The 20828-nt window shown below is 35.9% G+C and overlaps 1 protein-coding gene across 4 annotated transcripts in view; it reads right to left on the bottom strand.

Moving 5' to 3' along the window:
- Nucleotides 1–20828, bottom strand: part of LOC113042239 (cyclin-Y-like) — a 55542-nt gene that overhangs the window by 10003 nt on the left and 24711 nt on the right. The window contains exons 2-9 of one of the 4 annotated variants that reach the window (XM_026200906.1): nt 6466–6540; nt 5984–6004; nt 2829–2863; nt 2216–2239; nt 1778–1881; nt 1451–1486; nt 1129–1186; nt 929–1048 (exon numbers count right to left, since the gene is read on the bottom strand). In XM_026200906.1, the coding sequence (XP_026056691.1) occupies nt 929–1048; nt 1129–1186; nt 1451–1486; nt 1778–1881; nt 2216–2239; nt 2829–2863; nt 5984–6004; nt 6466–6540 (473 nt within the window). The remainder of the gene's footprint in view (nt 1–928; nt 1049–1128; nt 1187–1450; nt 1487–1777; nt 1882–2215; nt 2240–2828; nt 2864–5983; nt 6005–6465; nt 6541–20828) is intronic. The other 3 variants (XM_026200907.1, XM_026200908.1, XM_026200909.1) reach the window with 3 other exon arrangements.

Below are 20828 nucleotides of genomic sequence, written 5' to 3'. Positions count from 1 at the left end.
CCCCCTACAGGTCAAGGAACAGGCTAAACCAGTCTCAATCTACATTTAGAAACAAAGAAAGACAAACAATCTGTTCATCTGAGAAGTCTATCAGTGTACAGACAACACAACACCGATCCCAAACTCATACAAAATATCTACACTAAAACTGCACTCAAAACTGAATTTTTATCAAATTCAGATTTTGACTATATGTATCAAGTCTGGTCCACTTTGCAGTTTTTATTAAACCATCTAGAAAGAGACTGACTGATATTTAACTTAATCTACCAAAGTTAGCGTTTCATATGATATACAGGTCTGAAATCTTTGGTGGTACTATAATAATAATAATAATAATAGGTATATGATAAAGGTTTTACAAGTAATAATAGTAAAGTAATCATAGGGATATCTATGTTTATTTTTAGGGCAGATATTTCAGTCATATAAAGATAATAAATTGATTAAAACCAATTAGATTAGACACTCTTGCCTTTCTTTTTTATTTGCAATACATCAGATGAGAATGTGAATAGCCCATTGGAACAATCAGAGGTCGAGACAACCATTGGATTGTAAGTACAGATTAAAACCCTATTAAACACACACACACACACAAACTTAAGCCCTCTTCAAGCATTCACAGCCCCTTGTATGTCTACAACTTGTTTAATGACGGCTCAGGAAGGTATTTGGTTGGGGAAGTGAGAAGGGATGAGGCTTCAAAAGAAGGATTTCATCACCGAGGAGGAACGGTGACCCTCAGACAGCTGCTGGGCTTAGTGCCCACGAATAAAACGCTAAATATGACACCCATTTTCACCTGAGTGATGGTAAATCCACGTCACTGTTGGTAAACCCTGTTTTAACTTGTTACCAGCCAATCCAAAAAGACACAGATGAACTTTCATTTGTCCGCCGTCCAGTCACATGACCTTTCACTCACCAGAGTAACTACGGCACACTCAGCCGTGAGCTGGGCGGCACTGAAGAGCGTACGAAGGAATCTGTAGATCTGTTTCTGTTCTGGGTCGTGCTTGTCATAGTCTGACGGCACCTCCGATTTCTGAGGGAAGAGGAAGTTTCGGGACGTTCAAACTTGTAACTAGATGTCTTATAAATGAGCTGCAGAAATGAACCACTTACTGAAAGCGGATGAAGTTTTTCATCAAAAATGTCTAACAGCATTCGCCCGTCCACATTTCTGAAAGAAGAAGGGTGAATTGGAATTATATATGGGAAGACTGATACTTATTCTGCACTGTATTCATACATTGCCGGAACCTTGTCTAAAAGTTATATCTCAGCAGCTCTGAAGCCTTGGAGTCTGAAGGTTATATAACGCATTGAGAGTTTCTATGGTATTACAGATTTAAAATAGAGCCAGAGACAGAGAAAAAGACGATATAAAAGTATGGTTGGTAGGTAGGGAGATATATCTCTCTGTAGAGGGAAATGAAAAACATACCTGTTCTTTATGTGGTAGTATATTGCGAGGGCAACACTGCAAACAGAAGAAATAGCAGAAAGAAGCTGATAAAACGGTAGTCAACATGATAAAGCATCAAATAAATTCAAGCTGAAAGAGAAGTTGTCTTTTGTATTGCGCTGCTATTGCATTGTCCTCGCAAACTTTGCTATGTGCATATGAAAGAATATGTTGTTGTTTTTATCACTCAGCAGAACAGTGAATAATATGGACTCCACAACATACTACAGTATGTATGATGCAAAGTGTCATTCATAAACTATTCCTGGATAATTCAATGCAACAAGGGGCCTTGTCAATCAGTACCATTTAATAGTGTGTTTGAGGTTTGGTTGGCTAACGGTGCTGTCATCCAGGAAGATCGTCGAACAGGAGCTGTACTTGCGTCTCATTGGGCCAGATGGATGTTGCTGGAAGAACAAGGACACACAGAGTGCAAATTAGAATATCAGTTATCATCAAACACATACAAACACACACTTTTAGCAAATGGGCTGAAAATTATGCCACCTGCAGCCCCAGAGAAGCCATTATCATCTCATTCATTCCTGAGAGTGATTCTCACTTAATGTGTGTGTGTGTGGGTTCAAATCCCAATCCATTACAATAGAAACACAGCAATGTATTATGCAAGATTTCAAACCGATAAGCAACATTAACAATGCAAATAAATCATTACAATGTCAAAAGAGACACAATATCACAGTTTAAGGAAAGTAAACAGAGCAATGAGCAAATATTTACCTTTGACTCCGCAATGTGTGTTAACTTGCAAAGTAATAGAAGACGTTAAAATAGGAACAAAACATAAGCTATTCATTGCAAATCGTGTATGAATAGCATGCGGTAATGAAATGAAGAAAATGAAGTCATGCATATTAAAGGAATAGTCCCCCTAAAAATGAAAATTCACTGAAAATGTAGCCAGTCATGGACCATCCAAGATGTAGATGACTCTGTTGGCAATGGCACCCATTCACTAACAAAGATCCATTGATGGGAAAGTGATGTAATGCTATATTTCTCCAAATTCATTCCAATGAAAAACAAACCCTTCTTCGTTTTGAATGGCATGAGGGTAAATTTTCAGCAAATTGTCATTTTTGGGTGAACTACTTCTTTACAACAATTACATTAGAATGCACAAGAGTGGAACAGAAAAGCAATGCTGTTAATGATGCAACACAAGCTCAGAGACTCATGCAACACTGGTTCCTGCATTCCCATGTGGCTGAGTGTGGGATTTGATTAGTTCTGTGGGTGTTGTGACACGTGGGGAGACATCTTCATCACAGACACAAGCATTATGAGAAACAGAAAATAAATGTCCACTGAGGTCATGGCCGCTGCTACTTACATGGTTGACGTACAGGCTTTTCCGTTTTTCCCGAACTGTTAAAAGAAACGCATAGTTAGTAACTCTAGCAGTCACTACAGATCATCAGAGAGAGACAAAAAGACAAGGGCCACAGTTAAAGTTATATCAGTAATATCAAGAGGGATGTTTCTAACAATCTGAGGTCTTAAACGGTTGGACAGTATTTCATTAACAGTTTGGGGGGCAGATAAATGAAAAAAAAAGTGTTTTAATTAATGTGTCCCTAATATTTCTCTAAAATAATATTGCAGGTTAGTCTCTTAGAAAGATCTTTGACTATCAGCATGACGTCTGGTCCAATTTGGGGGTTATTCTAGCCAAGAAATACAATAAGCTTTGATGCAAACAGTTACTGATTGTGTAAGGCCGAAACCATACTCTTTCAAAGTATACAATTTTTATTTAATTTTTTTGCACGTGTTTGAAAGTGCTCGACATATGCATGCTAAGATGCTTCATCGTTGTACAGTGTCTGCACAATTTCTCTCCATAAGTTATAAGCGATAAAAATGTTGTTATAGGCATTTAAGCAAGTGTCGTGTTCTCTCTTAACTATGAAGCCATGCACATTATATTCAGACAAAAATCCATTGTGGCCACAGATAAAGAATCAGTTTCCTACTTTATTTATTTTTTGATAAATTAAGAATTCAATCTGAAGACTAAATTTGTTCCCTCATTTTAGTGCATCATGACCATACTAATATGTGCCTTAATTTTAATGAAATCAAAGTGAGGGAACCCATTTTTTATTTGTGGCCACAATTTAGCTAAACTAATTAGTAAAGTTTTACTAAAATGATCATGCAGCAGTTGCACAACCTATCAAACTGTGCTGGTGATGTTTGCCAAGACTTAATACTTTCAAAAGTTGTTTGCTCTCTAAAAGCTTCATAAACCTTTCTATTTATTTGCCATCATTGGTCTCTGTGGAACAATGTTTAATGAGCACATACATACTACTAAGTACACATACTGTTACATTCTCAAAAGCTTCTTTAAAACACAGAAGCATTCTAGATTGTGGTTTTAAGATAAGAACCATGAGCATGTTAGTTTAAGCCCATGAATATTTATATATCAGTATATGTCTTGATGAGGTTAACCAAACATAAAGAGGTCATTTACATATAGAAGTACATATAGAAGGCTGTGAGATCAAACCAATGGTGAAAATGGTAAGCGATGCTTTGTATATCCGCAATCCTAGCCTTTTAGGTTTCTCTTTTTAAATGATGAATACAAACTACTGCCCTCTGCTGGTATGGAGAGTTATTTCCTCTCATGCATAAAATCTGTAGTAATTGCGTTTATGGGTAAGAATCTTGGTACTTTTAAGAGCACCGACCGAATTACATTGGTACTACAGAGTACCAATTCGCATTAAATTAATCAAATTTCCAGACTGCCAAATTTGGGAATGCATCCGGGCATGAGAGTAAAGGGGGGTCACACACTGGACAAGAAGCACAGCGCCGCGACACGTCTTTAAAATTTGAACACATTGTTTTCTATGAGTGTTTTCACACTGGCAGAGACTGTTCAAAATCCTGCCACACCACTCACATAGTTTTCCATAAAATCTCATTATATTGGTATAATATTTAAATAATGACTTCATCCTATGTGGATGTATTGTGCGTTTTCAGCAAAATGTTGGTCTTTCTGTGATGCTAATACAGTCCGTATGATTTATATAGAGAGCCATCTCTTTCCGTTTGCTCTGTTTTTTTTTTTTTAACTAATCAACATAACTTTATTAATTCTTGAAGTGAACATGAGGCAGCGTTGAGCTTTTCGTCCAGTGTGTAAACACCTTGTTTATACTTTTCTCTGGCTACGCTTTGTGAACCTCCGCTAACTGTGTGTGCATCTCCCCAAATGGACGATACCTTCACACTTTTCACACTCAAAATTATTATTTTTTTTAAATGAAGGGGCGACTAGGAGTAATTGTCCTCTAAATCCATTGGGAATCGGCTGCAAAGTAGTAGTTTGCCAGTCCAAAACTCAATTTTAGGATGAGTTAATGAATTCATTCATTTCTTTACGTACAGACTGATTAGGTTGTAAGTTTCGAAAACTTTGAAAATGTTTTTTTTTTAGCACACTTCACCAAACCCATACCGCAAAATAATCAAATAATTATACTAAACCCAGTGAAATTTTGGAATATTATTATTTCTGACAGAATCAGTTTGTCTAGTGCGTAAAATTTCTGAATAAATAAGAAAAAGAAGCTGAAATTGAACGCTTTGGACTTATTTATTTGTTTTCAATGAAATAAATGTTTCCGTTATTACACGGAGAGGAAAAGTACTGGAAAAAGGCCCAGCTGGGTTTGGGATTTTTTGAATCTCGTTTACAACAGTACCCGATGCTATTTGCGGTGTGTTTAAGCACATCTTTTTTCTTTGATGTCGGTTTGGTTTGTCTGGTAGCTTGTACAAAAGAGACCTCTGAGACATCTTACCAATAAGATGGGCGGGGCCAGTTACTTTGACTGACAGGTAATGTGCTAAAAGCCTGACCCAAACTGAGACTGCAGGTGTAAGTGAAGAGGCATTGTGTGTGCGGTCATGTGGGATAGACATTTTATCAAAGTCCCTGGAGCCCCTCACACACACACAAATTTGAAAGCTAGTGTTTCTTCTCATATATTAGCAGTTTGACTATTTTTCATCAATATCATACCTTTTAATTTAAACTACAGCACTAGAGACCTACAGATGACAGAAAAGCGTACATGAATCTAAACAATCAGCTGCACAGCCAGACAAATGGACAGATTCACAGACACTGTCAACATGCATTACCCCTCAATGATGCTAAACTGTGTGTAAATGTCTGAAAATACCGCTGTGGTTTTATTTAATGATATTAATCTGTTGCCCCATTAAGCAGCTGCAAAATAATTAGCAACTTTTGGTTAGCTTTTAGCATAGCTATCTACAAAAGTGTAGCTTCGGTGCAGTTGAATGAAGTAGCTTGTAGCTTAACAAGCTAACGCTTCGAAGAAGATTCCTGAACAAATAACAGCTTGCAACATAAATTGAAACTAAAGACATTTTGAATCTATAAAGCTTCGACACAACACAGTAGCAGACTAACAAACAGGCTGAGATCAAACGTACCTTTCTTGTTGGGTAAAATAACTGAAAAACAAAAAGGTTTCTAAATTAAATCTGAGCATGGATAACAAGGCCGGCATTAACTTACTCCTGTCTCTACAGTCCATACTCCACTAATTTAGTTTATATCACTGAATTTCCCCTTTATACTGTCTCTAGAATCACAAGACGTCTGAGAGACCAGAGTCACAAAACATTACCAGACAAATATCATATGATTAGCCTGGGTAGAAATATCCCCCTCTGAGAAGAGCTGACAGTTAAAGTATAATCACCCAGGGGAATCGTGTTAAATCAAACTATTATTCAAGTCTTCTCCGAGGAGGGGATGTTTGGTCTGACTAAGTCAGTGCTATCTGTGCGGTCGCCTCCTGATTCGTTTGGATCAGACCGAAGCAGTCCTGACTGCCGTTTCGTTTTAATTAACGTTCCCCTCCAGCATTCAAGCTTACGGGGAGACCGTCAGAAGACATGGAGTCTCTCACCGTCTGTCTGAGACTTGCTGAGAAAGATGGTGCTGGCGCGCGGGTGGTCCGAAGGATTGTACTCCATGTTGAGCTCTGAGGAGAGAAAAAGAGAAAGACGATTTATTATTTAAGAGTGAGGCTTCAATTTCTATTCTAGTTTTACTATTAACAACCCAAAAAAGAATCTTCTATTTCTGACAGAATGATGGAAATCATTTAGTCACGGCGAGCCAAAACACAAACACATAGCATACGGGGATATGTGAAAGAAAAATTCTGACTGTGTTGAGAACGGTTTCTTTTACGTAGAATTTATGTACTATTACAATATGTATTATTATTCAGAATTTCTTATTTTTGAATTTCTTTCTAATTTTTATGTGATTTTGACATTTTTTTAATATAATCAGCAGTAATTTTTAGTTATGTTAGTCCTTCAATTTAAAATAGATTTCAGTTGATTGCCAAAGCAAGAATCAAGCTATTTAATCTAATACAACTAAATAATGTTATATTTTGATTTTTATTTTATTACAGCTCTTTTATATATATATATATATATATATATATATATATATATATATATATATATATATATATATATATATGTTATATATATATATATATGTTATGCAAAAATAATAGTAATTAAAATAATAATAATATTATATTGTCTGAAACGGTCACACCACTGTACTACTGTGTAAATAAATTGTGTTTGATGTATTTTAATCATCATTTCATAATGAAAATGTCTATTCATTGCACAGCATAAACACTGTAAAAATAGTATGTTCTAACCATGTTATGTGATTATGCCAACACTAGGGGGCAGAGCCAGCGACTGTGGGATCCAAGAACAGTTCGACTATAACCCTTACTCCACCAGTAGTTTTTATTTCATTTTACAGTAATATATACTACAAAATACATATTGTGTTTGCTTTTATATTTGTATAGCTTGTAGTAATATTTATGTATTTTGTCTACCACCAATACTCCAGTCATCATCAACAGAGAGACTTTAATTTAAATTAAATTAAATGTAATTTAATTTTACAACCCAGACCTTCAGGCCGCTAATATAGTAAAATGTATAAAATGTACTATATATATATATTAGGGGTGTAACGATACGCGTATTCGTATTGAACCGTTCGGTACGACGCTTTCGGTTCGGTACGCGGTACGCATTATGTATACCGAACGGTTCGTTGGAGTAATTAATTATATTTGAAAAAAAAAAAAAAAGAGAGAGAGAGAAATATAATGATATGCGTTCAACAAGGTAGCCCAATAACCCAAACAACGTAACAGGCAACGCCCCTGACACTCCCGAAGAAGAAAAAAACACCATCTTATATGTTTATGTTAGGCTACTCAGCAGGCGCTCGCTCACTCAGTACGCGCTGAAGGCTCGTTGCAAAATAGCCAATGCGTTTAACAGACTAGAAATGAGAAGATCCTCCAATAACCAACAGGTCTGGTGTTTGGGTGCACTTTGGATTCCAACTTTGGAGTCTTTCTCCTCCTTTCCAAAGCGCTTGGGCAGAAGCGCTCTCGAGGCGTCTGTCTTTGCTAAGCAACAATGACGTGCTCTCTCCATGAGACGCGGAAATTTCAGCGAAGGATAAATGGATTTGCAGCTCTAAAAATCGCTTGCAGTAGCTCTGCTACTAAATTTATTTCAAAATTGCAATCCATATACAACTATGATCAGCTGATCCTTCATCTTGGCTGAGCTCTCAACGTTGTTACGGGAAAGGATGAAGCTGATTGGTTAGTTCTTGTCACATGACCCGCGGTGCGCTTGCGGCATTCTGAAAAGTTGAGATGTTTTTACATTTTGCTGTATCTAAAACGTATCGAACCGAACCGAACAGAACCGTGACATCAGTGTATCGTATCGAACCGAACCGTGAATTTTGTGAACCGTTACACCCCTAATATATATATATATATACTTTTTTTTTTTTTGTCATCATAAATACAGAGACTTGAAACTTTCCTTCTGATCAGATTTCCCACAAATCCCCACACTGAACTTGCCGTGACTAACACACACACACACACACACAAGCATGATGTCATCAGAGGAAAGAGCTGAGGCACACACCCTGAGCAGGAAACTAGGAGCCCCGAGTTCACAGCCTCTAAACCTGATACAGCCGATCCTAAAGCGCACCATCTTTATTTCTATCTGCAGTGGTCAGGTGTCAGCTGCATCATGTGCGCTGAGATTTGTGAAATCTAACAAACCCCTGACAGTGAAACCTGGCTCAGAAACGGCCGCTGCATTGTGTTCTCAGTCTTTTGAAGCAGCGTCTTTTATGCGGAAGAGCCACTTGAATCTCAAAGGATTCTCGACCGTGAGACGCATGGAGCACTCTGGGGTGAGGAGGAAAACTGATTAATAAAAGATGGAGCTGTGTGGGAGAGAGACCTGGAAGATGGATGAAAACAGGAAAGGCCGGGAGAGAACGGTGAATCTCAGAGAAGCTGGACACGTACGCTTTAACATTAATGTGTCTTATTGGAAGAATGTGCACACTCATGGCAGAGTGTGTGGTAACAGTAGAGTTTTCCATGGGATTGAGTCATTTCCTCTCTTCCTGTGACCCACCCTGTGTATATTGTGAAGAGGGTCTCGAGTGTTCGGAGGGGGTCTGATCTGATCAGCCCAGCACTTCCTCACACTCAGGACACACTACAGCTTTCACACAGCCAATAACATCTTTAAAGCATGTGCAAAAGTGTTTAGCACCCTATTTATTTATTCATTATTAAGTATTTATATTATTATTTTTTTTATTATAATTAATTTAAAACCAAGCTCAGAGTTTTACATATTTTTATTCCTTTTTTTTTATGGTTTATTCAAAATTAAATAAAGTTATTTGAATTATTGTATTATTTAAGTAATACAATTAATATTTGATTAGAATATTGCATACTGTATGCTAATAAAACATGAGGATGAATGAGGGCAGCCGAGCTCAGTACAGGCATGTGTGTGTGTGTGTGTGTGTGTGTGTGTGTGTGTGTGAGAGAGAGAGAGAGAGAGAGAGAGAGAGAGAGAGAGAGAGAGAGAGAGAGAGAGAGAGAGAACACACTCCAAAAACAGCAGAGAAAAGCAAAGCCACATGAAGAGGACGGCCAATGTCTGCTCACTAATGCATCATGGGATCCATCTACTATGCGTATGGAAGATGATTCGTGCAGAATCAGACAGATGCTTTGGTTTGCTTGGAAAAACAGCTTCCTGAACTCCAGACAGTCGACCTGACTATGCCGACACAAACACATGTTTTTCTACATTTGCAGTAAGGGGTGATCAATATTAGCATACCATAAAAAAAACTGATAGTATATTATTTTTAAAGTTCTAAAAAAAAAATAAACCCAAAATAGCTAACATAAAATAACAATAACATACAATAATAATTTCTGATATGATCAGAAAAAACACTACATAATATTACTCTATAAACAACAATATAACATTTTACTAAAACAAACATCATGCAGTCAAGAGCAGTAAGAGATTGACACTGCAGTGGTGTTGAAGGACCGAGCAGGAACAGAGCATCAGTGAATCACTGATTTGATACACAGTATATATATATATATATATATATATATATATATATATATTAGGGATGTCAAATTACGATTATTTCCATGATCGATCGTCGTTTAAATTAACGATCAATTAATCGATTAATCGTTAACCATAATACTGGAAAATGCGTCTATTGCAGGCACACAGTCAGCGGTATGACAGGATGTGCAAAAGCCACACACACACACACAAAACGCTTTCTCACTTGAATTAAAGAGGTTTTAGTCTGAATAAAATGCTAGTAGCAGGATTATAAAATGAATAGATGCGATTATGATCATTTGATAAAATGAAGAGAGCGCGCCATAATTTTGAGGTCATTTTACTTTGTTGACAGTTTCCAATCCCGCACGGAGAACGCTGAACGCACATCTTTAAATGGTTTTGTGGTGCTCGTTGTTGTATTTTAAAGCACAATTGCAATGTTTTCAACTGACATTATTGTATAAAATTATCCGAAATGTGGAGCGCGTGTGACTGCGCTGCACATTAAGTGAACTACATCGGCGCTGCTTCACCAAAACACAGTTGCTCACATTAATTTGATCCTGCTGGATTCTGTCCTATAGAAATCTGTCCCAGATTTTTAAAAATCCGGCATACAGTGAATTAGATCGTGACAGTGCATGCGTGCAGACGAGGATGAGCGAGCGCGGCTTTGGCTAGATTTATTTGGAGGTTATATTCGGCACAAATCGAAATGTTTCCATATTCGCAATGTATTTGAATGTTAAACTATTATTTATAATGTAAACTAGGCTTGTACTTAACACGCATTCGCATATAGACGGAAAAGATGATCCTCTTCATATGAGCAAAAACGTCCTTGGCATAACAGCAGACAGGACCGGTATACTACGGTCTATTTAAACTGAATGCTCCAGGAATGTGTCGGTCACAGCGCCTATTAATCGCTGTTTTGAATCCAGCAATTATTTATTTAGAAATGATAAGATCTGATTATGACAAGTGTGGTATAAAAGCTTTGTTTATTAGAGGAATAATAGGTTAACTGGAAAATGTTAGATCGCGACCATGCTTTTGGACCCCATAGTCTTCATTTACGCGGCTTTGTTCTGGTTTGCCGGTTGGTCACGAATTTCCACAAATTCAGTATATTTAGGCATTGTTTCTTTTCCTAAATCTTCATAGTCTAACCCTCTAATTTCCCAGGTTTATTTTATTATCTTTCGCTTTTAATAACTGTTTTCGCATCTCTTACTGTGGTAAACATGGGAAGGGAAATTAAAGATTTCATGAATTAAGAATTCGTTCGATTTATTAATTTGTTCCCTTATTTCACTTAAATCATGGGTTATTTAGGGAACAAAATTAATGAAACATGGACAATTGCCACATTAATAATTCGTAGGAATGAATTAACAAGTTGTAGGAATGAATAGACTACCTGTCCTGTCACTGTGTCCCGCAGCCCTGCAAAGCGCACGATATAAAACAGTTATCTGATTAAATGATTAGTAACTACATTTCTATTGCATTTAATATTGAAGAACTTTTATGTTGTTTCTATTTTAATGTACTTTAAAGTTTAAATCACATTAAAAGCTTAATTTGTACATTGTGAATGAATGATGATGCTTTTATATATCGTCACCGTCACTCACAGCCGCTCGCACGTGTTGAGTGCGCATGAGCCGCACGCAGCCCAACATTGAATCGGTTAACCGACCATCGATAGCCTTAATCGATTGCATCTCTTATCGACAATTAATCGATCATCGATTAATCGTTGACATCCCTAATATATATATATATATATATATTACAATTATTTATTTTAGTGATATAAAAAAATTATTATAGTTTTCTCAATAGTTAATAATTTACAATTTTCACTGAAATGTTTGTTTAAGGTTTTTTTTTTTTTTTTTTTTTTTTAATTATTAGTTTTTGTTTCTTAACTATGTCTATAGTTTTCCATACATTTATATTTCTGTTTTAGTTCATTATTTTACTTCAGCAAGTTAATAATGATAAATGCTCCCATGGCATACAGCTGAAATAAAATATTAAAAAGATCTAAACATATTTTATGGTTTTAGTTTTAGGGATGAGCTAATGTATCAGCCGATCATCTGTATCATTCGATAAAATCATTTGTATTCTCTATCTGTTATCTGCCAATTGGGAGAGACTTTAGTAAATGATGACCATTTTCAATTCTGAGTGAACTATACCTTTAAAAAAAAATAAAAAAAACCTAGAACAAAATGCTATTTTTGTCTAAACATTGAGATAAATAAATGAATTTGGTAATATTCAAAAGTAATAAAATATATATATATTGGTTAGACTTGCATATCCAAAACCACAAGCTGAAAATAAAATAATAAAAGAGCAAGATAATTGTACAATAAATCCTCCAGTACGTGTGTATTTGGCACAGCTGCTGACACACACACACACACACACACACACACACACACCTGGACATTAAACTCAATACCAAACACTGACACAAAACCACATGACAGGATCAGAAAAGTCTACTTGTCACATGAGCTACTCAAGGAAGTTGTGAAATATGTACTTCCTCTTTTATGAAGACATACAGTAGCTGCTCTTTTCCACAGTGTTGAGATCCGTTCCATTAACACACAATACTTTCAGTCAGTGTCACAATTATCTCAGGAAATCTGTTCAACTTGTTCATTAACACAAATTAAATTAAAAAAATACAATGGTGGCCAACATTTTTACAAAAATATTGACCTTTTTAGCCTCCAAAATATGATTTAATTTCATAATGTTCATGAAACATGCAGATGGTTGCTCTGAGCAAAACACATATCAGATTAAGAGAGTCATAATATTTTTATCTACTTTTGACTATTATTGACTATTATTGGATATATATATATATATATATATATATATATATATATATATATATATATATATATATATATATATATATACATAGATAGATAGATAGATAGATAGATAGATAGATAGATAGAGAGAGAGATAGATAGAGAGATACATAGATTGTGATTTGCTTTTAAAATGGAGGGCCTTTGTTTTTTCCAGAAGGTTTCTTAACTTTTAGTTGTGTGCACTTTAAAGTCTCCAGGGTGTGAGTCACATTCAGCATGATGGAGGTGTTCAGTGAGCTCTGTGCTGATGCTGACACATGTCTCACTCAACACACCAGTCTGCTTCTCCTTCTCTGCAGATCTTGACTGTTCACTAACAGAGTCTGTAAGAGAGCCGTGTCAGATCTCACCGATGAACATCAACAGAGATGATCAACTCCATTTCAGTGCAGACTGCTAACGGTACTTTCACACAACAGCAAATGTACGAAAAATTGAAGTTTTTCCTTTGCGGTTTTGCATATAGACAAGTCTATATATAACAATAGAATAGCAATGATCCCCATGGATCCACACACCCAACTAAGCACGCTGTATAATGCATGCCAGGACAGTAGCTTTGCACGGACCAATAGACCAAACCAACCCTCTACATTGCGACTAAATCTTTACTCTGGCGACTAACTTATGTCTGATATTAGCCAAAGGCTAATAAATTCTCAGGTTTTACTCGCAAGTGTGTGCGTTGGAGGCTAAGTATAAGTTTAGCTCAGATATATGTTCACTCACCGAACACTCTCTGACTTTAGGCTTCAGTGTTTCACTCTAAAGCGATCTGTGATATTTCTCCGTTCATCTCAATGGATGCACAGCGTACCTGTGTTTGACGTACCGTAAACTCTACTGTAAAGGCGCACCACTCGCCGTCGCTTTGGTGAGAGCAGAGAGAGCGCGAGAGTCTTACGTACATGCAGAATTGACGCGCTACATGTAAACAATAGGGGTGGTGAAAAAAATCGATTATTGATTAATCGCGAGTATGTTATGGACGAGTATGAATCGATTATTACATTTTCAAAAATCGATTATTTTTTATTTTTATTTTTTTGCATTATTTTATTTTGTAAAAAAAATTATACCGGGAGTTGAACGTCACGAACGCGCCCAGTTCCAGTTAGCAAGCAGCCAGAACAGGTGTGTAAAATGGAAAAACCAGGAGCGAGCAACCAGCCGAACCACCCAGCTCCATCTGGGCTCAAAGCAAGCGTGTGGATTTATTTTGGTTTTCATGGCAGGAGCTCTAACCCTCTTGGCGCCATGGTCGAGTTTACTCGACAAGATGCGGCACTGAATAAAACCGGCCGATTTTGTCAAATAGGGTGTCAAATTTCTCGCGACCTCCCCTGCACCAGATAGCAGACGTGTAATACTTAATCTCTGACTCAAAATAACGTAATGCTCCTTAACTAAATATTCAAGAGCGCATTGAATCAGTGCGAAAAAAAAGCGGAGCTAGTGTGAGAGTGAGCCATTTTATCTGACCAATGTTGTCAACGTCAGCGAGTATTGGCATTAGATTATTATTATTATCATTATTATTTTTATTATTATCTAATGGCATCAATAAAGCTTCAATAAACCCGCAATGAAGTGTTGGGACTTCTATTCGTGGACACTGATTCTGAAGGGGAATATCTGTATCCAGAAGATGACGGTGATATTGAAAGTGAAAGTACACCAAGCACAAACGTTGAATCCTTTGCCCAATGTAAATGGTCCTTTGCCAAATGTCAGAGATGTGAACAATGTTTGCAAGGGTCGGAGTGTTCATTGCGAAATTAGCAGGCGTGTTAGTGTTGCGGGGACCAAGCGGGAGATTTTTACCGCGCTAAACATGTATATTTGTCTTCTGACCGCACCTCTCCGCAATCACGGTGACAGTATTGTAGTGGAGACTTTGTCTAATGCCTCTGGATATGTTAGACGAGGTCGAAGTATTCATAGGACAGTTAGGAGGCAAGGTGGGGAGTCGCAATGACCCTGACAGTAGTCCGAGCTGTGCACACTCGGCGCGTGCGCGAGGCAGATCTGGCCGCGATGCTCATAGCAGAAGCAGAGGCGATGTGACACGGGGCATAGATTTTGAACTAAAAAGGTCTTGTCTACTTGTGTTTGTGTGTCATATGAATAATATATATGTGCCCCATACATGGAATCAGAGTGCCTGCTGCATGTAGTAAACTGAAAATCCCAACCGCTACATGCAATCGGTTTGTTTCTACCATTTATTAGTAATGATTTACACAGTTTGTTTACTACTTACTGTTGTGAAATGGAAAATCAATAATCGTTAATCGAGAATCGTTAATAATCGAAAATCGACTGTAATCGAATCGGGACTTCAATAATCGTAATCGAATCGAATCGGGAAATCAGACAGATTAACCACCCCTAGTAAACAATATACTTTGTTGTATTTCCCTATGATGTTTTTCAGCTTTTAAGAACTGTTGGGTTTTTTCAGTAGTGGGAGGAGCTAATGCGCAAAAAAATTAAGTTAAAGTTTCAAAGCGAAGTGCACACATTCTTTATGCGATCAGCTCGTGATCCGGTGTTTTCTTCTGTACATATCTGGTACTAAAGTAAAAATGCCTGTTTTTTTAGCATATAATTAACAGATTACACTAACATAAGCCCACCCCAATTAATTTGTGCCCCCTCAAAAGAATACCTGCATGGCGCCCCTGTATGTATATTATATAATGCACAGCATTCATTCAGTATTCAATATTACAATTAAATCATAGCCAGAGCACTCCATTTGGATACCTGTCATGAAGAAAGGAAATGCAACTTTAAATTGGACTATGTTTCTTGATTTCTTTTTCTTCTGGCTGGTACAAGAGGAAAAAACTTGATTTGCCTCCCAGCTCTGGAAACGATGTGGGCAGTTAATGAAACTAAATGAGATGTGCCTGAAAAACTGCACAGACACAATGAAGCCCATCATAACATCAACAAAGCAATCCATCTCCATCATCAGAGTTAAAGGTGAAGTGTGTATTTGTACAGCACTGCAGGAGCAGAATGACACCGCAATCGGTTTATTTGAATGGTCACAACAACACTGAGTTTGGAGCGAGACCACATGTCTGTCAACCAACAGAAACGGGAACATTTGCTACTTCTAAAAAAGCATGATGTGTTTTTCTGTCTTTCTAGTTGATGCAGTTTAAGGAAAAGTTTATTTATAAATGAAAATTCATTTTCAATTGCTTCAATTAATTTCTTGAAATTCAGTGCTGTTCTTTATTTCCCATGCGATTACAATGAATCTAAACCGCTGTAACCAGATGATTGAGTTAGTGAGTTAACTACACATCATTCAGACCATTTTTTGTGAGCCAGATTCAGAGAAAAGACTGAAAAGATCAAATCATTTTTAAACACCACACCTTCCTCACATCCTTGATGTCATTTTATTATTTATAAACTTTTATAGAATTGTAAATATTTGAAAACTTTTTTATTGTTTAAATTTTTAGATTTTCATTTGAATTAAGTTTTAGTCATTTTGTTACATGCTTCTGTTCTTCTTATTAGGTTCTCGATATTTTTATTTTTATTTTAGTTTAAATAATTTATTAATTTATTTATTTTTAGTTCTTCAGCTTAAGCCTTTTACTTCAGATAGTTCCCTTGGCAATATTTCTCATTTATTTTTGGCTTCAGATTTTACATTCAAATTTTGCATTTCAATTTCAATTAACTAAATCAATCTTTACTTGGTTAAATTTTAACATCAGCATGCTAAAACATTTCTTATTTTCAGATTTTTAGATTTAAGTTTTACGTCATTCATATTTCAGTTTAGCTTTATTTAAATGATCAAAAACCCTTCGTAGATTTAGTTTTAGTTCCCAGAATGACAAAAGTGGTCCTCAACAGGCTAAACTGGACACACACAGGGTGGCAACTCAACACAAACAGCAAACAACATCCTCAGACTACAGGAAGTGACAGAGTGCTGTTTCCTCACTGTAATCCTGCTCTCAACCTTTACATTGCACAAAGAGTTCATTCAGTGCATGCGTGCAAGGATTGTCAATAAATCAAATATGATAAAAAAAAAAAAATAATAATAGTTGAGATAGCGTCTGCATCTTCAATCAGCCCTTGTGCCCAAAGCATACTGGGACAGACATTTGGATGGTGATGGTATTTCTGTTTGAGTCATTATCTGATGAGAACGTGCCATCTGTGGCCTGCCACATGCCCCGATCACACTTCCTGTGAGCCCAATTCCTTTCAGGGGACGACATCATATCCTCTCTTTGGATATAATGTTTCGGCGGTCATTGAAAGCTGTTGCGTAAACAATGGTGTGGTGTAGAAAAAGAAAACACGGCTCAATTGTGTGCACACGGGATGGTCTGGAAAGTCCTAAACTGAAGGAAGGCCGTACAACAGATTGGGCCAAAACCTCATCCATTTTAGCTTTGCAGATGCCATGAGAAGAGGGGTTTGATAGTCTGATGAATGGATGAATGAATGAACACTGCTGTTCCAGAGTCAAAGGATCAGTAAGATTTTTTTTTTTTTTTTTTTTTGTTTGCTTATTCTCATCAAGGCTGTATTTATTTGATCAGAAATAATAATAATACTAATAATAACAATAATAATAATAATAATAATAATACAATTGTGAAATATTATTACAATTTCTAATATCAGTTTCCTACTTTAATATTTTCTAAAATATAATTGATTTCTCTGACACTGCACTGTATTTTCAGACATTACTCCAGTCTTCAGTGATGTGTGATCCTTCAGAAATCATTCTTATATACTGATTTATTATCAGTAATGTAACTGTTGCACTGCTTAATTTAAAGTGAAAAAGTGAAGTGACATTCAGCCAAGTATGGTGACCCATACTCAGAATTTGTGCTCTAAATTCAACCCATCCAAAGTGCACACACACAGAGCAGTGAACACACGCACACACACTGTGAGCACAAACCCGGAGCAGTGGGCAGTCATTTATGCTGCGACGCCCGGGGAGCAGTTGGGGGTTCGAAGTCGTGGTATTGAAGGTGGAGAGAGAACTGTACATGCACTCCCCCCACCTACAATTCCTGCCGGCCCGGGACTCGAACTCACAACCTTTCAATTGGGAGTCCGACTCTCTAAACATTAGACCACGACTACCCATGTAGTAATTATTAATAAATAATAATTTAATTTATAGCTAAATTTATAATTCTTTTTTTTTTTTTTTTTTTTTTTTTAAATGTGACTTTTTTCTTTGGTTCTTTGATAAATATTTTTAAAATAACAGCATTTATTCAAAATTGAAATATTTTCTAACAATATAAATATTTATAACAATGTATACAATATAAACACTTTGTATCTATTTAACACACCCTTGCTTAATAAAAGTATTAATTTCTTTGAAACAAAAAGACAATTACTGACCCCAAACTTTTGAATAGTAGTGTAAATTGTAACAAAAAATATATTTTAAATAAACAGTTCTTAAATTTTGTTTACATTTTTTAATAGAATCCTGAAAAAAGTATCACAGTTCATCAAAAAAATAAAATAATAATAATAATCATAATAATAATAATAATAATAAATATTAGGCAGCACAACTGTTTCCAACATCGAATATAATCAGCATATTAGAATGATTTCTGAAAGATCATGTGACACTGAAGACTTAATGATGAAAATTAAGCTCTGCTTCATATGAATAAATTATATTTTAAAGTATATTGAAATAGAAAACTTGTATTTTAAATTGCAATAATATTAAGTGGTCAACCGATAAGTGTTTTTTGACAGCTGTTGCTGATGCCAATGCCGATATCTTGGAAAGCAGGGAGGCCGATAGCCGATATAAAGCCGATATGATTTTTTAAAATTTTTTATTATTAAAATTAAATATATTTTAAATCATATGACAATGGATTAAAAATAAATACGTAAAAGAAACATACTTACTTATACTTTAGATGACAGTATTTTTCACAAATAAATAAATATTTAATAAAAATATGATTAAAATTTAGAGTTTAAAGTTTAAATCATTCAATTCAAAATGTTCCTTAGTCATTCATTTACATTTATGCATTAAGCAGATGTTTTATTTATCCAAAGCGACTTACAGAGCATTCAGACTAACATTTTTTACCTAACATGTGTTCCCTGGGAATTGAACCCACAATCTTTGCGTTGCTACCGCAACGCTCTACAACTTTTTTTGTTTCAATTATATTAATGCATATTTGCCTAATGCTGACGGCAAAAGAGAAAGTATTATGTTTGCTTTTCTACTACTAATAGGCCTAATATAAAATCAATCATTATAATATAGTCTGTATACATTAATTCCGTTGTTTAACCGTTAAATCTGATTATTAGACATGCTTCTATCCATATTAGACAGAACTGTTAATAACGACGAGGAACAAGAGAGAGAGTGTGTGCACTGTGTGCAATTCAAAATAAAAGTCTCAAACACATTGGCCAAGCAGAAAATCTTATCGGCCGATGCGGATATTTGAAAAATGCCAAATACCAGCCGATTTATCGGTTGACCACTAGTAATAAAAAAAAAAAATAGATACAGCCTTAATGAGCATTAATTTTTATTATTATTATTATTTTTTTTTAAGAAAAGAAAAAAATAAGAAACATAAAAATCACTGTTTACTGATCCCAAATATGTGTGTAGTCCAAATGAGTTAAGGCTTTGTCACATTAGATTTTTTTTTTTTTTTTTCATGCAGCAAGACCACAAATTAGAATTTAAAATTGTATAATATTAACCAAACATCCTACCATCCACTATAGTGCTCATATTTTAATTCAAGATTTAAGTGATAACTTTCCCCAACTTGTCTTGAAGTTTGATGGCGTTAACTAAAACTAAAAATTAAAATTAAATTGTAAAACAATTTTTACAGTGTAACCAAAAGTTTAAGTAATAAAACTATAAAAAAATATATATTGAAATGCAAATAACTTAAAATAAGAAATATAGAAATTACAAATAGTATAAACATAACAAAATTATATAATTTAATTATCATTTTAATTATTCAACTTAAAAATATATAAATAAAAGCCAATTCAAAATATTAATAAATGCTATAATAGTATATCAATAACACTCAATACCAGATCTGACAGTCCTGGTCACTGTATGAAAAAGAGCAGCTTGAGCATTCTGCTAATCTTCTGTGCTCCACAATAGAAGAAAAAAAAAAAACATGCAGGTATGAAGCTGCGTGGCAGTAAGTAAGTGATTACATAACTTGAATGTCAGTCAACTATTACTTTAATGAACATGAAGAAAAGAGCAGAGGAGTGTATGTGGTTGCATCGGGATACAAACCACACACTTATTCTCAGCAGAACGGCCAACACCCTCCTCATCTCCAGCAGTGCTTTTCAGAAAGGGTTAAATAAATCAAAGGATCGCGCAGTGAACACGCTGACGCACTGCAGCCATTAGAGAGGAAGGAAAGTCAATTGTGTTTCCTACACCAGAGAGAACCTAGGCTTCATTCAAACACCTCATCAAACCTTACAGGATTCTCTCAGAGAGAGTCTCAGAAACATTTATTGCAAATCCAAAGGGGCCATCATTCTTTTGAAACTGAGATATTCGAGCAATGACGTGGATAATTAACAAATCAAGTAAATATGTAGTGCATCATGATGGATATGGATGATGCTGTGTGTGTGTGTGTGTGTTCAGCGGGGTGGAGAGCAGTAATTAGCCAGTGTTAATACTTTGTTCTGTCGTGTCGTTGCGTCCTCGCCCGTCGCCTGGGCAGCAGTACCATGGAAACGCCAGATAAAGGATAGCAGACTTGCTCTCTATTAATGGTCCAGCCAACAGCACT

This window comes from Carassius auratus, chromosome 24 (genome assembly GCF_003368295.1).
Source record: "Carassius auratus strain Wakin chromosome 24, ASM336829v1, whole genome shotgun sequence".
Taxonomy (NCBI): domain Eukaryota; kingdom Metazoa; phylum Chordata; class Actinopteri; order Cypriniformes; family Cyprinidae; genus Carassius; species Carassius auratus.
This window is presented reverse-complemented; position numbering and strand designations above follow the sequence as displayed.